This window comes from Ovis aries, chromosome 16 (assembly GCF_016772045.2).
Source record: "Ovis aries strain OAR_USU_Benz2616 breed Rambouillet chromosome 16, ARS-UI_Ramb_v3.0, whole genome shotgun sequence".
Classification (NCBI taxonomy): domain Eukaryota; kingdom Metazoa; phylum Chordata; class Mammalia; order Artiodactyla; family Bovidae; genus Ovis; species Ovis aries.
Genome location: NC_056069.1, coordinates 25681670 through 25701321, shown reverse-complemented (window position 1 = coordinate 25701321; position 19652 = coordinate 25681670). Strand labels below are relative to the sequence as shown.

The 19652-nt window shown below is 38.2% G+C and overlaps 1 protein-coding gene across 2 annotated transcripts in view; it reads left to right on the top strand.

Annotated features, from left to right (window-relative positions):
* Window positions 1–3839: 3839 nt before the first annotated feature.
* The window catches only part of NDUFS4 (NADH:ubiquinone oxidoreductase subunit S4), a 113403-nt gene continuing 97590 nt past the window's right edge, over window positions 3840–19652 (top strand). For both annotated transcript variants that reach the window (XR_009596775.1, XM_004016997.6), the window contains exon 1: window positions 3840–3956. Coding sequence is in view for 1 of the 2 variants with exons in the window: in XM_004016997.6 (XP_004017046.1) it covers window positions 3859–3956 (98 nt within the window). In the remaining variant the exon portion in view is untranslated. The remainder of the gene's footprint in view (window positions 3957–19652) is intronic.

Genomic DNA, 19652 nt, shown 5'->3' with positions numbered 1-19652 from the left:
GTGTATTATTGGCAATGAGGGTTTGGGGTCATGAGCTGTGGGTATGGAGAAAAGGAAACCTTTGTGCACTGTTTGTGGGAGTGTAAATTAGAAAGCCATGATGGAAAACAGTATGGAGGTTCCTCAAGAAACTGAAAATGGAGCTACCTTATGATCTAGGCTTCCCAGGTGGCTCAGTGATAAAGTGTCCACCTGCCAACACAGAAGACACAGGTTAGGGCAGAAAAAACAAACAAACAAAACAGAGAGTGAAGGTTCTGCTGGGGATTGCAGATTCACAGAAGGAAGGTACTACAGTAGGTGGTAGGTGGAAAGGTTGGGTTTAGGCCAATAGGACTAGAAACATGGCTATAGTAAGTTGCTCTTATGAATATTTGGACAGATCATATGTTACTCCTTAAAAAAGAAAACAAACTTATAAAAATTTAATCTAAAATCAAAGTCACCCTTGGCCTTAAAATTCTCCTGAAATAGAGAATCCAGAAATAGCCACGCACAAGCATGGCTAACTGTTTTTTTGACAAAGGTACAAAACCGATTCAATGAGAGAAGGACAATCTTTTCAATCCATAGTGCTAAAACAATTGGATATCCGCAGGTAAAAAACTGAACTTCGACCTATATCTCACACCTTATTAACTTAAAACTTAACTCAAAAGCTAACTCAGAGTGGATCATAGAATTAAATGTAAAAGGTGAGGCAAAAAAACCTTTAGAAAAAAACAGAAAATCTTTAGGACCTAGGGTTGATAAACAGTACTTGGACAAGATACCAAAAGCAACAGGATGGGGGTTCAAGAAACTAAAAATAGAACTACCACATGATCCAGCAAATCAACTTCTGGGTATGTATCCAAAGAAAATGAAAACACTGATTTGAAAAGATATATGCTCCACTATGTTTACTACAGCAAGATTTAAAATAGACAAGACATGAAAGCAACCTAAGTATCCATCAATAGATGAATGAATAAAGAAGGTGTGGTCTATATAGAAAATGGAATATTACTCAGCCACGAGTAATAATGAAATCAGGCCATTTACAACAACATGGATGGATCTGGAGGGTATTATGCTAAGTGAAATAAGTCAAATGGAGAAGACAGACACTGTACGATTTCACTTACATGTGGAGTGTAAAATATAAAACAAATGGGCAAACAAAACAAACAGACTCATAGACACAGAGAGCAAATTGGTGGTTGCCAGATGGGAGTGGGGTAGGGAGATGGACAAAATAGGTGAAAGGGATTAAGAGGCAGAAACTTCCAGCTATAAAATAAATAAGTCACGAGGATATAATGTACACATAGGGAATACAGTCAATAATGTCATAACAACTTTGTATGGTGACAGATGGCAAGTTGTCTTACTGTCATAATCATTTAATAAAGTATAAAAATATTGAATTACTGTTAGACACTTGAAACTACTACAATATTGCATGTTAATTATAATGCAACAAAAATAAATAAGTAAAACATGGAAGCAAAAGAAAGCATAATCCATAAATTTTAAAATGACTAAACTGGACTTCATCAAAATTAAAAATATTTACTGAGCAACACATCCTGTTAAGAGGATGAAAAGACAAGCTACAGATAGGGGAAAATATTTGTGAACCATGTATCTGATAAAAGACTCATATCTGGACTACATAAAACCTCTCAAAATGTAATAGCAAAAAACTAATAATGCAATTAGAAAATGGACAAAATGAGACATTGAACTGAATGGAATACTCATAATGGCAAATAAGCACATGAAAAGATATTCCACATCATTAGTCATCATGGGAATATAAATTAGGATCTTGAACTATCATTACACACCTATTATTTATGTTAGCTGAACTGAAATTAAAAATAACAAATATTGGTGGGGACACGGAGAATCTGGATCTCATACAGTGCTGGTGGGTATGAAAAATGGTACAGGTTTTCTGGAAAATAGTTTAGCAGTTTTATTAAACTAAATAAATATACATTGCACATTTGAGCATTTATTCCAGAGAAATGAAAATTTATGTCCACACAAAAACCTGTACATGATTGTTCATTGTAGTTTTATCTGTAATAGTCCTAACCAAACCAAAATATTCTGCAACAGGTGAATGGTTAATCAAGATGTGGTAATCCAGATACATATATCCTATTCATTTTGTTTTTCTGGAGAATCTAGACTAATGCACCACAGAGTACTAATACCACCCAGCAACAAAAAGTGAAGAACTATTGTTAAATGCAATAACTTGAATGGATCTCAAAGGTACTATGAAGAGTGAAAGAAGCCAATGTCAAAAAGTTATATATACTACAAGTCTATTTACATAACATTCTTGAAATATGAAATTATACAAATGGAAACAGTAGTAGTGGCCAGGGGTTGGGCGGTGGGTATATAAAAGAATATCACCAGGGGAAATCTTTGTGGTGATGAACAGTTCTGTATCTTGATTCTGTTAGGGGTTTCATGAATTGACACGTGATAGAATGACAAAGGAATGCATAAACACTTTATACCAATGTCAGTTTCGTGGCTTCCATCCTGTACAACAATTATATAAGACGTAATCAATGGGGGAAACTGGGTTAAGTTTGTACAAGAGCTCTCTGTACTGTTTTTGCAACTTCCTGTGAAATCTATTTCAAAATTAAAAGTTTAAAAGAAAATTCTCTGTGAGATATCTCTTCCTTCATCTTTCTGTGCTTTTCCTCTTTCCCTGGACAAGGCTTTCTCTCTGGTACTAGGTGCTGTGGTGCTCAATCTTTTTTTTAAAATTAATTTATTTTTAATTGAAGGATAATTGTTTTACAGCATTGTGTTGGTTTCTGCCTAACGGCAACATGAATCAGCCATAGGTATTCCTATGTCCCCTTCCATCTTAAATACCCATCCCATTTCACTCCCGGCTCAATCTCTTTCTTAACCCCTTTCCCTTATGTATTTCATTTTCTTTTAATTGGCTTTAATGCAAAACCAAGGCATTCCCCATCCACCTGTTAATACGATTCTTTTAATAAAAATTGTTTTCACCTGCTTAATTTTAAAAGCAGGGGCATTCTAACTTAAAAAAAGTACAACGAACCTGCTTTTTATTTTATAATCCACAGTTAATCATTGTTCTTAAGGTTAGTAGCCCACAATACCAACATATTTCTAACAATTGCCTCAGAAGATAATTTTTGTTTTGTATGTCTAGTATCCATGAATTATGATTACACGTTCAGGATTTACTGGGAAAAGACTGATATAAAATAGTATGTTTCATAAATTTTTCATATGAATACACACATCAAAAAAAAAATTTTTGCCCGGCCATGTGTCTAGATTTTTCATTTGGAAAATATGATCATTATAACTATCAACTACAGAACATCAAACTGAATACAGCCCTTTCCTGAGGGCTTGCAAACTGAATCTGGCAACATTTTGGAAGAGTACTGCTTTAGGTTCTCAAGAACCAACAAGCCCTCTGGCTCTTCTAGTGGCCTCAGCCCCTCGTATTGAGTCCTTTGAAAAAATTATGAGTTGCAGGTGTTGAAATTTTCGAGCATTTTCTTTCCGTCTCTTCATTAACCGGTATGTAAACCAGTCCTAACAGACAAGGATTTTACTTTATGAGGTTGATATTTACACTTAATGCACTTCTTGCATTTTTCTTCCGTCCATTTTCCTTCTTATCTCTTGCAACCAAACGTTGCACTTCTTTTTAAAACTCCATTATTTAACAAAACACCTAACAATAATGAAGTTAACCAAAACCCCCCTACTCTTTTGCGTTGCGGTTCCATGGGCTTGAAAACGAAGGAAGCTTGTCCCTTGCGGTGATCCGTCCTAGTGTCTGCCTGTAGCAAGATGGCGGCGGTCTCAATGTCAGTGGCGCTGAGGCAAGCGTTGTGGGGGAGAAGGGTAGGGACTGTAGCTGCCGTTTCCGTTTCCAAGGTTTCGACCAGGTAACAGGATTATGAGGCTTCTTCTTCAACCTTCTCGGGTCTCTCTACTTTTGCGGAGGTCTCTGCTAGCTGGGTCTCGGAGAAGGCCTCGGGAAAACGTCCTTTGCTGACCCTTTCCTTGGGAGAGTGCGGGCGGATTTGGGGCGATCTAGGGGAGCTTGGCCAGGCGAGTGGGGGCGTGCATGCGGGGAGAGGGGAGGGGGACCCCTGGTTTCTTGGAACCTTGCATTGCTGCTATGGGAGAGGGTTTAGGATATGGGGTTGTTTCCGAAGCCATGAACCAAGCCTGAGCCCCCAGAGAGGAGGCGGAGTCTCATTTTTCTTCCCCACTTTCCGAAACCGTCCATTTTTCACCTGTTTGCCCATCACTCCAGTTTTTACTGGAGGGTTGAATCTCTCTTTCCCTTCCACGACTTTAAGTGGTATTGATTAGGTTTCTGAACTGAAACATTTTGTCAGGCTGCTTGGGAGGAAAACTTGGTTGGTATTCAATGTTAGTGAAATTACCGCTGCTAGTAATACTGGAAAGTAATTTTTAAAAGGCTGGTGGTAATGCCGAGAGTTTTCCCATCTAGAATTTTATTAAAGCCTCACTGTAATTCAGAGATTGTTGTTGTTCATTGTTTTGCATTGAAGCATTTTTGTGATGGTGTTTTCTTTTTTGACTGCATTATTTAATCCTTCCTTTCCCTATTTTTCTGAATTTTCCTGATTTTAGTATAACACAACAGCTCACGCGCCCACACACATACTATCTAGCATTTTTATCTGCGAAAAATTTATTGTTTTGTTAAATTGCTGTTTTCACAGCTTGTTAGTATAAATATAAACCAGAGCTTTTGTTGTTTGTCTTCTGCAGGAGTGCTTAGAACAGCGATGCAAAGACTGGATGGACAGAACTGAAGCGGGTGTGAGGGATGGGAGTGTTAAAAATTGAAAAGAGAGTCTGTTGAAATTAGTTTAGTGTTACATTAAACATGAAGGGAATACAGAGATTTGGAAAGAGTTAATTAAAGAGGATTTTTGGAGATAAGTTTTGTTTAGGTTTTAAATAGTGGATGATGGATGGGAAAAATGCCCTAGGTAGGGTCAGTGGCTTATTAAAAGTCTTGAGTGCAATATATACATAATACTGTTAGTTGTTGTTTAGTTGCCAAGTCGTGTCCGACTCTTGCGATGCCATGGACTGTAGCCCCCCAGCTCCTCTGTCCATGAAATTCTTCAGGCACGAATACTGGATTGGGTTGCCATTTCCTTCTCTGGGGATCTTCCTGACCCAGAGATGGAACCCGCATCTTTTGTGTTATCTGCATTGGCAGGCGAATTCTTTACCTCTGAGCCATCAGAGAAGCTCATATACATAATATAGTGTCATTCAAAAATATGTTTGTAATTAACTGTTCTACTTATGGGGAACTTAAAGAATGGAAAGTATTTCTCTAAGATACTCCACTGGTTAACCTAGGACTAGAATAGAGGTGACCCAGGTTAGCTATTCTCCTAGATACTATGGAGATTAATTTTGTATTTCCAAGTAATTCACAGTAGCCCTAGAACTGAGAGCAAATTTGAAGGGTCCATGGCCAATCAAACCGTGGCTGTAGGGAATTCCCTGGTGCTCTAAGGGTTAGAAGGACTTCCCTGTAGCTCAAATGGTAAAGAATCTGCCTGCAGTGCAGGAGACCAGGGTTCGATCCCTGGGTGGGGAAGATCCTCTGGAGAAGGGAACGGCAATCCACCCCAGTACTCTTGCCTGGAAAACCCCATGGACAGAGAAGCCTAGTGGGCTACGGTCTGTGGGATCGCAAAGAGTCGGACATGACTGAGCAGCTAACACACACTAGTTCTTAGATAAGCCAGTATGAAGCCCTTTCACTGGGGGAGGGCCCAGCTTCAATCCCAGGTGGGGAACTGGGATCCCACAAGCTTCCGGGGCGTGGCCAAAAAAACCAAACAAAACATGGCTGTGCTGTATGTCTAAGTCACAGCCATTTTGTTAGCAATTTACAGTAGTTGACGTTAAGATACTAGATTTTGGAAACTCTGGTAATTAGTCTTATCCACATTTAAAAAGCTTCTGCTTGCAAATGTGTTAGAAGAGATTTGAAAATAAAACTTTAAACCATGTAAAGACGAACTGTTTCAGATATTGAGTGAAATTGCTCAGTCGTGTCCGACTCTTTGTGACCCCATGGACTGTTGCCTACCAGGTTCCTCCATCCATGGGATTCTCCAGGCAAGAATACCGGAGTGGGTTGCCATTTCCTTCTCCAGTTTCAGATATTAAAATTCTTAAAAGTCAAAGCGAATTTTAAACACAAGTCAAATGATACACTTGTTTGCTTTCTTTACTATTTTTTTTTTCCCTAAAGAGCTTATGTTGTTAATTTCATCTTGAGGGAAATGTATGGCACTTCTCTCTTACATACTATTTGCTTTTTATCCTTAAAATCTCTTTACATTATGACTTGTGATTAATGAGGATCTGGAAAAGTGTAGTGTGGAAAGAGAGCCAATTAATGGGGAAATATACATCTAAAATTCATTGTATTTTATTACTTTATTTGTAAATGATGTGACGTTTCAGATCACTTGAGTAAAATGAGAGGGGAGAATCAGTAAGGCCCTTGGTAAGGAAGGGAGTAGTGATCAAATACTTAAAAAAAAAACAACAACAAACTGTTAGCAGAAGGAAAGCAGTAGTTAACTGTTACATTAACTTATTAATGTGTGAATTTAACTGCAGTATATCTGTAAAAAACCAAAGAGACCAAAAAGCCAGACAACATGTACACACAAGACAGAGAAAAAACTAAAAGGTGTAGTTGATTTCAGCTGATCTAGTTACTGAGCACCTGCTCTAGAGTGAGTGTGTTTCCAGGTGCTTCTTATTTCCCTGGACTGAAGGAGAAGGGAGAAAACCCTGGATATATGGCCTGCACTTTTCCTTACTTTCCCTGACTTTCCTAAGGGATTGTCCAGAGTAAGTTTAACTATTTAGATATTAGTCTTCTCCAGGGGATCTTCCAAACCCAGGGATCGAACCCAGGTCTCTCGAATTGTGGGCAGATTCTTCACCAGCTGAGCCACCAGGGAACCCCAAGAATACTGGAGTGGGTAGCCTATCCCTTCTCCAGCAGATCATCCCTACCCAGGTATCAAACCCGGGTCTCCTGCATTGCAGGCGGATTCTTTACCAGCTGAGCTATTAGGGAAGCCCAGAGAAAAATGAAATTTTATTTCAAAATAGCAGTATTTAGGACTCAGGACATTTGATACAGTGTTGCTGTTTTCTTTAACCTGTTCATGTATACTTATCTCACCTAGCCCTGTTCTATCACTTCTCTGGATAGGACTGTCTTGTGTTTATCTCAAATAGCTCCTTAGGTTCTTCAGAGGGTGTGCTATTAATACTGGTGGGAGCTAAATGTATGGGACCTTTTTGTGAGGCCTGTTTTGTATTGTATTCTCTTGCTCTGTTTTCTTTTTCAGCGTTAGATAAGCCAGTATGAAATTGCGAGTTTGCAGGAACCTTCAGTGAGTAAGAGGTACTAAGTTTGATAAGAGTTCTCTGTATATTACACCTTGCTGAGAAACTGTCTCAGCTTAAATTTGAGGAACACTTGTTTTTCAGTTGCTGTCATATCTGACTCTTTGGAACCCGGGACTGCAGAAGGCCAGGCTTCCCTGTCCTTCACTATCTCCTGGAGTTTGCTCAAATTCATGTACATTGAGTCGGTGATGCCATCCAACTGTCTTATCCTCTGTTGCCCCTTCTCCTCCTGTTTTCATTCTTTTCCAGCATCTGGGTCTTTTCCAATGAGTCAGCTCTTCGAATCAGTTAGCCAAAGTATTGGAGCTTCAGCTATTAGGACATTTAAAGTTGGTAGGTTGGCTTCTGCTAGATAAACAAATTCCTCTCTTAAGGGCAGCTACTTTTTGCTGTCTGGAATGTATCAAGACCAAGTTTTGTGAGCTTGCAGTGTTTATAATGTGTTTTCTAATAGGTTTCATTGTTTTGCTTATTTTCCTCATTAAAAATATCCATAATTAGTTGGTCTGTTTTCATCAGCAGACATATTTGTTGAATTCTCTTCAGTTCAGTAGCTCAGTCGTGTCTGACTCTTTGCGACCCCATGAATTGCAGCACGCCAGGCCTCCCTGTCCATCACCAACTCCCGGAGTTCACTCAGACTCACATCCATGGAGTCTTAGGAGATTTAAAAACTAGTTAAACATTTAAACACTCTGAGCTCCTGCTCTAGAGTGAGTCTAGAGCACTCTCAGTTCAGTTCAGTCACTCAGTCGTGTCCAACTCTTTGTGACCCCATGGACAACAGCACTCCAGGCTTCCCTGTCCATCACCAGTACTCCCAGAGTTCACTCAAACTCATGTCCATCGAGTTGGTGATGCCATCCAACTATCTCATCCTCTGTCATCCCCTTCTCCTGCCTTCAATCTTTCCCAGCATCAGGGTCTTTTCCAGCAAATCAGTTCTTCGCATCAGGTGGCCAAAGATTAGAGTTTCAGCTTCAGCATCAGTCCTTCCAATGAACATTCAGGACTGATTTCATTTAGGATGGACTGGTTGGATCTCCTTGCAGTCCAAGGGACTCTCAAGAGTCTTCTCCAACACCACAGTTCAAAAGCATCAATTTCTCAGTGCTCAGCTTTCTTTATAGTCCAACTCTCACGTCCATACATGACTACTGGAAAAACCATAGCTTTGACTACATGCACCATTGTTGGCAAAGTAATATCTCTGCTTTTTAATATGCTGTCTAGGTTGCTCATAACTTTCCTTCCAAGGAGTAAGCATCTTTTAATTTCATGGCTGCAGTCACCATCTGCAGTGATTTGGAGTCCCAAAAGATAAAGTCTGCCACTATTTCCACCGTTGCCCAGTCTATTTGCCATGAAGTGATGGGACTGGATGCCATCATCTTAGTTTTCTGAATGTTGAGTTTTAAGCAAGCTTTTTCACTCTCCTCTTTCACTTTCTTCAAGAGGCTCTTTAGTTCTGCCATAAGGATGGTGTCATCTGCGTATCTGAGGTTATTGATATTTTTCCCTGCAACCCTTGATTCCAGTTTGTGCTTCATCCAGCCTGGCATTTCGCATGATGTAGTCTGCATATAAATTGAATAAGCAGGGTGATGATATACAGCCTTGATGTTCTCCTTTCCTAATTTGGAACCAGTTCATTGTTGTATGTCCAGTTCCAACTGTTGCTTCTTGACCTGCATACAGATTTCTCAGGAGTCAGGTAAGGTGGTCTGATATTCACATCTCTTTAGACTTTTCCACAGTTTGTTGTGATCTACACAGCCAAAGACTTTGGTGTAATCAGTAAAGCAGAAGTATATGTTTTTCTGGAACTCTTGCTTTTTCGATGATCCAACAGATGTTAGCAGTTTGATCTCTGGTTCCTCTGCCTTTTCTAAATCCAGCTGGAACATCTGGAAGTTCTTGGTTCATGTACTGTTGAAGCCCAGCTTGGGGAATTTTGAGCATTACTTTGCTAGCCTGTGAAATGAGTGCAGTTGTGTAGAGACTAGTTCTAATTAGTCTAATATTAGAATAATGTCTTGGCACATAGTAAATTTTACCTAAATATATGCTGATTTTATTATTGGTTTGAATAGGCCGAATATTTTTCTTTTTTTAATCTTGTTGATGGATATTGTGGTAGATGATATTATTATTTATAACATTTACATTCCCTGTGACAGGGTTATGCATCACTGCCCCATTTGGCAAATGATTTGTTTCGACCAATGAAATCCTAACCAGAAATAGCTAGGTCATGTCAGACATTAGCTCCAGGAACTTTCCCATGTTTTGCCATGTTGTTTTTTCCTCTGCTGTCCCAGGTGGGCTTTTTCCTTTCAGCCTAGATCCTGGAATAAAGATAACATGGGGAAAAGCAGAGTTGATTATTGTAGGTTATATAAAATATAAAGAGACTAAGAAATAAAATTTGTTACAAGCCACAAAGATGTTTGGATTGTCGACTACCTCAGCATAACAGCCTATACTGACTCTTGCACATACGCATGAAAATAAGCAGGTTTTGGTATGTGCACTGATACATCAGTAATTAGGTCACAGGCTTTTGGAGGGATAAAAAAATTTTTAATTTATTTTTCTATACTTCATAGCATCTAGTGTAATGGGTCTTACAGTAACAATGCTTATCACATAGATGAGTAAATACATATTCAGAGATGGTAAGGAAAAGCAGGAAGCCCTACGTAGTATTTCTATTAATAGCCTCATCAGTGAAAACCAGATAGGCAATAACCTACTAAATGTGGATATAAAATATCTACAACACACATTGTTTTCTAATCGTTTGCAGTGGTCTGAGTTTAGGATATTCACCTAAAACCCTGTTAACTTCTGGATTGAAGTTGTCTCATGAATAGATCTTTTTTGTATTCATACATTTCTTTGAGAAGTGTCCTGATTCCTCTTTTGTTTTCAAATTTAAAAAAGACATGGAAATGAATTTATTTGAGAAAGTGTACTCACAGAACCTCTGAACTCTTTAGGAATAATAGTAACTAAAGGTGATTATTAGACTTGCTATCTGCAATCTACTTGAAGTTTTTAAAAGTTGATAATAGTACATGGGACTTAGTGAAGACAAATGAGCCAACTTGGTTCCTGTATAATACATGTTAGAAGAGGGCTCTGTTTGGGGATAGGGTGAAAACAGGATAAGACCATTTCAAATGAAAAAGCTTCCAAAATATATTCTTTGGTGAACATTGAGAATAATTTTTGTGATTTTTATTTTGAGTACAAATTAATAATAACAGCTAACATTTCTCACTTGCTGTGTATTAGCCACTGGGCCAAGGACTTTACCTTCGTTATCCCATTTCTCAAAGTAATCCTACAAACTTAGATGTTTTTATTCTTATTTCTCAGATGAGGAAACATTTTCAAGCTTACGTTACTAGGAAATAGTCTGACTTAGCTAAAGGAATATGTGACTTTTGCAGGAAGAAATATTATGTCTGATAATAGTAACCTATAACTTGTCTTCTCTTTTTTTTCCTTTTAGCAAGGTATATTTTTTATTTGAAAGACTCTGATGCTCTTTACTTTCACTCCACTATTCCTTTTATACAATGAGAGTCTCCAATTGAGGAACTGGGGCTTTTTTTTGGTGTGTGTGTGTGTGTGTGGTAAGGATCTTTCCCCTAAAGTTTGTCATTATTTCTGATAAGAGACTGTAGGTAACTTCATGATTATACTGTCTTTCCCTCTTAAACAAAATCCATGTAATATATTGAACAAAGAATACTGACCATATTTTTCTTCCTTACCCTTGTGATCATTGGGAAAAAGTTATTGTATTCTGCTGCCTTTAAAAACTATCAAGTGTCTGCTATGCTTTCTGAGTTCGTATGTCTGTTTTTTAATAGTGTTTTTGTGTTCTTCCTTGACTGGTCTGCTCCCCTTTAGCATTTCCATTACTGCTTTTCATTTATAATGGATTTGAATACCGAGCAAATAAACCTATTAGAATTTTGTATGAAATAGAATTAAAGCTTTGTTGGTGGCTGAAATTTACTTTATTGTGATTACAGCCTTGAACTTTTTAAATGTTGACGGATAATACGTATAATTGTTGTTTAGTCACTACGTTGTATCTGACTCTTTTGTGACTCTATGGACTGCAGTCCATCAAGCTCCTCTGTCCTACATGAGCTCTTTATTATAACATTTTTTTTCAATTTGCAATATCCAGACACCCTGATGGAATCTTTGCAGTGATCATATTCTTCATAACAACTTTCATCCAAATATTTGAATATTTTAGCAAACTATTTGAAGTCTTTTGTCCTTTAATTAATGGCATGAGAACAATTCAGAATTTCTGTTTCAAATTCTGTTACTGAGTATTTTAATAGAGTGAATATTATATTAAATATTAAATTTAAGTTATTGAATATTTAATTAATATTAAATTGTATTAAATATTAAATGGTATTTCATAGATTAAAGTACTAAGGTTCCTTAGAACTAGTTGTTCAAATGTGACTTTTTTTCCTTGACTTTACTCTCTAGACTTAAATTTTTTCTTATGGGATCGTGCTCTAGTTCAGTTGTCTTTAAACTCTAGCTATGCATCAAAATCACCTGTTGTGTGCATAAATAATTCAGATGTCTGGGTCCCAGTATATATTGGTTCACTAAGTTTAGGTTGAGATCTAGCTCTGTAGTGATTCTGAAGGGAAGGGAAGGCTGAAAACTACTGTTTTTGTTTCATAGTTTCCATGCTATATCTTGAAGGATGTCAAAAGACATTTTACCTTAGGTGGAGATTTTAAAAAACCAGCAAAAATGTTTGTTTTTGTATATTTTCCTAATCTAAGTTTTATGTTTTTTACCCATGTATTTTATAGAGGCTTTTTCCAGGAGATACTTTCCTTTGAGGCAAAGCAGGCATTTTGATAATTTTGGAGAAAGCAGGCCATGTTACTCACTCTCCAGAGACTCTTGTTCTTCCTTTTGGAAGGGCTCAGGTTTAATATAGCGCAGCTGTTGAACTCTGCCCTTCAGAGTTTTAAGAAGAAAGTGTTTTATCCTTTAAAATGGAAATGACTTTTTTAGGGAGGTGGTCTTTGGCTGGATATGGTTCTCTAAGAAAGCTTTTCTAGAGTTCTTTTGTTTCAGTGATTTCTTAGAATTGTTTCAGATGTGTGAGAGCACTATCTCTGAGAGTAAAGATCTGGCTGCTTCTGTAATGTGTTTTGCTGTATCCTTAACAACGCTAGATGAAGGATTTAATTCTTTGCATTTTCTAGGACTCAAAAATATGTTCTTTTCTTTATTCAGCCACTCCATACATAAGTAAATGGTCCTTGAATAGGTTTACTAGACAAAAGATCCTGTTCTAGATGACTGTTCAGCAAGCCATGTGCTTCTCCTAAAAATGTCAGTCTGTCCTGATGAGCTTTAAAGTGAATACAGATGTTTTGGCTCTTTTGAGGACTACCACCCTTTGTGTGAAAAGAGTACTTTTTCAAGAAATTTCTTCAATATACTTACAGACGTTTGCATGAAATTTATATTTGTAACGTTTGTCTTTTATGTCTAATGAAATTAGATTTAATTGGTCATTAATAATTTGAATTTAATGTCCTTAGTACAAATGAAATTTAGAGAAATAAAATAGGTCTTAATAAGGCTTTTGTTAAGGTTTTGTATTTATTTGGTCTTTTTAAAATTGGAAACTTAGAGTACTATTAAATATTTTTGTGCAATGAAAGGTGATATTTTACACAAAGGGATACCTTTTTGATTGGGATACTCTTGATTTTCAGTATCTTCTACTTTGGTAGGTAGGTTAACTATAGAAGTTATAGTTCATAGATTCATAGAATGTTTGAGGTGGAAGAAAACTCTTGGACTGTCCTGTCTGATCCTTTGTTTAATGCAGGAATCCCCAGAACTTTCTGCTTCTTGATTATCTAACACTTGAGGAATATACGGTGAATTTCTGGTAGCCTTAGAAAGCCCTCTGTACTTTTATTTAGACTTACTGGTAAATGAAGTTTCTCTTTAATACTATATGGAAAAATTGTAACCCTTGTACATATGTCAGCCCGTTAGTTAATTGAAGGCATTTGTCATCAGTCATTCTCCCTCTGAGTTCTTGCTCCAGGCTTAGCATGTCTAGTTTGTTTACCCCTAATTAATGACCAAGTTTCCTGATACCTCTTGGTACTCCTTAGGATGTATTTCATTTTTTCCAGTATCTATCTTTGAACTATATACTGTATTTTTAACTAAATGAGATGATCAAATATGGTAGTTTAGTGAATTGAAATCATAAAAGAGTTGACTCTTGATTGGCTTTAACATTTTTAAATTTTTTAAATTATTAAGAAAAATTCACTATCTTCTTTTGGTGAACAGTTTTTAGAATTTTAACACATGTATAGATTTGTGTGATTACCTCAGTCATCAGGGTACAGAATAACAAAATACTTTACCCAAAAAAACTCCTTCTCTTTCCCTGTAATCTCTGGCAACAAATAATCTTTTCTTCATCTCCTTAGTTTTGTGATTTTTGAGACTGTAATATTAATGGAACCATATGGTATACAATTTTGTGAAAACTGGTTTCTTTCATTCACCATAATGCCTTTGAGAGTCTTCTAAGTTGTGTATATCAATACCTCATTCTTCTTATTGCTAAGTAATATTCCATTGTTGGAATGTACCACAGTTTATCCATTTAACCCTGGAAGGTCTTTTGAATTATTTCTAGTTTTTGGCAGTTGTAAATAGAGCCACTTTTAAACATTTGTATATAAGATTTTGTGTAAACATTTCATTTCTCTAGCATATATATCTAGGAGGGAGATTCCTGGGCCATAGGTAACACACTTTTGGGGGCTGTTCTCGGTCTTCATTGCTGTGCATAGGCTTTTTTCTCGTTGCAGTGAGTGGGGATTTCTCTCTGATTTTGGTGTGTGAGCTTCTCACTGAGGCGGCCTCTCTCATTGCAGAGCATGGGCTCTAGACTGCAAGGGGGCTTCAGTGGCTGCAGTGCATGGGCTCACTAGGTGCAGTTGCTGGGCCTTAGAGCACAGGCTCCATAGTTGTGGCAGATGGGCTTAGTTGCTCCGCGGCATGTGGGATCTTCCCAGACCAGGGATTGGACCAGTGTCTCCTGCATTGACAGGTGGATTCTCTACCACTGAGCCACTAGGGAAGCCTCAGGTAATATTCTTTAACTTTATAAGATACTGCAAAACCATTTTCCAGAGTAGTTGTACCATTTTGCTTTTCCAGCAGCAATGTATAAAATTCAGTTGCTTTGTATCCTTATTAACATTGGTGTTGTCAATATTTTAAAATTTAACCATTTTAATTGGTGATAATTCGTTGTATTTTTTTAAACAACTTTTTAAAGACATAATTCACTCATATAAAATGTATGATTTGATGGTTTCTAGCTGTCTCTGGGGTCGTACAGAGTTGGACACAACTGAGCGACTTCACTTTCACTTTTCACTTTCATGCATTGGAGAAGGAAATGGCAACCCATTCCAGGGTTCTTGCCTGGAGAACCCCAGGGATGACGGAGCCTGGTGGGCTGCCATCTATGGGGTCGCACAGAGTCAGACACGACTGAAGTGACTTAGCAGCAGCAGTATATTTATGGGCTTCCCTCATAGCTCAGTTGGTAAAGAATCTGCCTGCAGTGCAGGAGACCTGGGTTCGATTCCTGGGTTGGGAAGATCCCCTGGAGAAGGAAATAGCAACCCAGTCCAATATTCTTGCCAGGAGAACCCCATGGACAAAGGAGCCTAGCAGGCTACAGTCCATGGATTTGCAAGAGTCAGATATGACTTAGCAGAGTTGTAAACTGCTACTGTTCACTGTCAGTTTTAGAACATCATCCAAGAAGAAATCCTGTGCTCATTAGCCTTCACTGTGTGTTTTTTCCGTTCCCTAGCTCTAGCCAGCCACGATCTGCTTTCTGTCTTTTAAGTTTGCCTACTCTAGGCATTTCATACAAAGAGAATCATATGTTACCTTTTGTGACTAGCTTCTTTTAATGTTTTCCAGGTTTATCTGAATTGTAGCATGTATCAGTACTTTATTCCTTTTTATTGATGGATGATATTCTGTTGAATGGACATAGCACACTGTTTATCCACAAGTTGATGGACATTGGGAGTGTCTACCTTTCGGTTAGTATGAATAATGTTCTATGAACATTGGCTTCCCAGGTGGCCCAGGGGTGAAGAATCTGCCTACCAATGCGAGAGACACCAGAGACATGGGTTCAATCTTTGGACCAGAAAGATTCCCGTAGAGGAGGAAGTGGCAACAACCTCCAGCATTCTTACTGGGAAAATTGCATGGATAGAGAAGCCTGGCTGGCTGCAGTTCTTGGGGTTGCAAAGGCACACAGCAATACTGTGAACATTTGTGTACAGGTTTCTGTGTGGCACAGATTTTCATTCTTTTGGGTATATCCAGATTAGTTGAATTGCTGGATAATATAACAACTTTGTGTTTAGCCCTTTGAGTAATTGCCAGACTCTTTGCAAACTGGCTGCACCACTTTACATCCCCACCAGCAGTGAATGAGGGTCTTCACAACCTTGCCAACACTTATTACTGTGTTTATATAACTGTCCTGGCTTAGAGGTTAAAGCATCTGCCTGGAATGAGGGAGACCAGGGTTCGATCCCTGAGTCGGGAAGATCCCCTGGAGAAGGAAAATGGCAACCCACTCCAGTACTCTTGCCTGGAGAATCCCATGGAGGGAGGAGCCTGGTAGGCTACAGTCCATGGGGTCGCAAAGAGTCGGACATGACTGAGCGACTTCACTTCAGTGAGTATGAAGTGGTGTCTGGTGGTTTTGATTTGCATTTCCATTGCAGATAACTCGTTGTGGTTTTAATATGTATTTCCCGATAGCTGATAATATTGAGGCCAAGTGTCTGTTACATCTTTTGCCCATTTTTAAGTTGAGGTGTCTATTTTCTTATTGTTGAATTTTGAGAGTTCTTAAAATACTCTGGCTATAAGTCCTTTGTTGGATTTGTGGTTTGCAAATATTTTCTGCTCATCTGTAGCTTTTCTTTTCATTCTTTTAACAGTATCTTTTCGAGAGTAAAAGTTCTTAATACCGATAAAGTCCAGTTCACCAGCTGTTTTCTCTTATTTATTGTACTTTTGTTGTCGTATTTAAGAATTCTTGGCCCAACCCTAGGGCATGAATATTTTTTACTCTGTTTTCTTATTGAGGCTTTGAAATGTTTTTATTCAGATCTATGATCATATTGAGTGAATTTTTATATAAAATGTGAGATTTAAGTTGAGGTTAATTTTTTTGCATACAAATGTATGTTTGTTCCAGCACCATTTATTGTAAAGACTATTCTTTTATAATTGAATTATTTTTGGACCTTTGTCAGTGTTCAGTAATATTTGTCAGGGTTTATTCCATAGATCTAAATCCCTTTGCCATTACCACACAGACTTTGATTACTGTAGTTTTATGGTTAATGTATTGTAATTGAGGAGTTGTGATTCTTCCCGTTTCATTCTTTTTCAAAAACTTTTTAGCTATTTGAGTTCCTTTACTTGTCCATCTAAAATTTAGAATCATTTTATCCATATCTCTGAAAATTCCAGCTGGGATTTTGATTGGTATTGCTTTAAATCTATAGATTAATTTGAGGAGAGTTGGACCATAAAGAAGGCTGAGCGCCAAATAATTGAAACTTTTGAACTGTGGTGCTGGAGAAGACTCTTGAGCGTCCCTCAAGATCCCTCCAGCAAGGAGATCAAATCAGTCAATCCTAAAGGAAATCAGTCCTGAATATTCATTGGAAGGACTGATGTGGAAGTTGAAGCTCCAATTCTTGGGCCACCTGATGTGAAGAGCTGACTCACTGGAAGAGACCCTGATCCTGGGAGAGACTGAAGGCAAAAGGAGAAGTGGGTGGCAGAGGATGAAATTGTTAGCATCACTGAGTCAATGGACATGAGTTTGAACAAACTTTGGGAGACAGTGGAGGACGGGGAAGCTTGGTGTGGTACAGTCCATGGGGTTGCAAAGAATCAGACATGACTTAGCAACTGCACAACAACAACAAAATCGGAGCATAGTTGTCGTTTCTAAAAATAAAATATTTATTTGGCTGCCCTGGGTCTTGGTTGCATGCAAACTCTTAGTTGTGGTATGAGGATCTAGTTCCCTAACCAGAGAGCGAACCAGGGCCCCATGCAGTATGAAATCGGAGACTTCAACACGGGGCTACCAAGAAAGTCCTGAGCTGTTGTTTTTATTATGCTGACCCCTCCAATCCATATACATGGATGTGTCTTCATGTATTTATTGATTTCTTTCATTGGTGTTTCATAGTTTTGAATGTGCAGATCCTATATGTTTTGTTCTATTTATGCCTACATATCTCAGTTTGGGGGAGCTATGGTAAATAGCCTTGTTCTTAAGATTTCAGTTTCTAATTGAACATTGCCATGTATAGAAATATGATTGATTTTTGTGTATTTGACTTTGCAGGCAACCTTGCTAAGTTGATTCGTTAGTTCTCTATGTATTTTGTAGATTCTTTGGGATTTTTTAAAGTAGGTGATCATGCATTCTGTGCATAGGGACTGTTTATTTCTTCTGTCCAATCTCTGTACCTCATTGAGGTTGTCATTCTATTAATAAGAAGGTAGGACCAACACCTCAATGAATGGAGAAAAAGATTTCCTTGCTTCTAGTTTTTGGCTCTTTTAGGTTTCCATGTATACCGCTTGGTACATGAGAAAACAAAGTAAATAGAAAAAAAATGGATGATTTACACAGTCACACATTTCTGTTAGTTCTCTTTCTAGCTTCTTGGGATAGGATGCTTCTCCTGAAGTGCTCATTTCTAAGTTTGCAGTTCCATTAAGTTTAGGCAAGGGATCAGTCAGTTCAGTTCAGTCGCTCAGTCATGTTAGACTCTTCGTGACCCATGGACTGCAGCACACCAGGCTTCCCTGCCCATCACCAACTTCCGGAGCTTGCTCAAATTCGTGTCCATCGAACTGGTGATGCCATCGAACCATCTCATCCTCTGTTGTCCCCTTCTCCTGCCTTCAGTCTGCCAGCATCAGGGTCTTTTCCAATGAGCTCTTCACATCAGGTGGCCAAATTATTGGAGCTTCAGCTTTCATATCAGTCCTTCCAATGAATATTCAGGACTGATGTCCTTTAGGATTGACTGGTTTGATCTCCTTGCAGTCCACGGGATTCTCAAGAGTCTTCTCCAACACCACAGTTCAAAAGCATCAATTCTTCAGCGTTCAGCTTTCTTTGTGGTCCAACTCTCACATCCATACATGACTACCGGAAAAACCATAGCTTTGACTGTATGGATCTTTGTTGGCAAAGTAATGCTCTGCTTTTTAATATGCTGTCTAGGTTGGTTATAGCTTTTCTTCCAAGGAGCAAGCGTCTTTTAATTTCATTGCTGCTGTCACCATTTGTAGTGATTTTGGAGCCCATGAAAATCTTTGTTTTTTGAATGTTGAATTTTTAGCCAACTTTTCACCCTCATCAAGCGGCTCTTTAGTTTCTCTTTGCTTTCTGCTATAAAGGTGGTGTCATTTCCATATCTGGGGTTATTGATATTTTTCCCTGCCAGTCTTGATTCCAGCCTGTGCTTCATTCAGCCTGGCATTTCACATAATGTAATCTGCATATAAGGTAAATAAGCAGGGTGACAATATACAGCCTTGATGTTCTCCTTTCCCAATTTGGAACCAGTCCATTGTTCTATGTCTGGTTCTAACTGTTGCTTCTTGACCTGCATACAGATTTCTTAGGAGGCAGGTAAGGTGGTCTTATATTCCCATCTCTTTAAGAATTTGCCACAGTTTGTTGTGATCCAGACAGTCAAAGGCTTTAGCATAATCAGTGAAGCAGAAGGCAGGGGATACTAGAGGGAAAAATAATATGACAGACTCGTCTCTGGTTGAGTGATACTTTGAATTCTGATAACCTTTCCCTAATCTGCTTGCTATTTACTTTACAGTGTTAAAATAACTTTTCCGTGTATCATGTCCAGAGATTATGATTGCATTCAGTGGGAGAGACAGAATAGAGTGTGCTTATTACATCTTACCACGGCCAGCCAGCCTAGAATGAATTATCT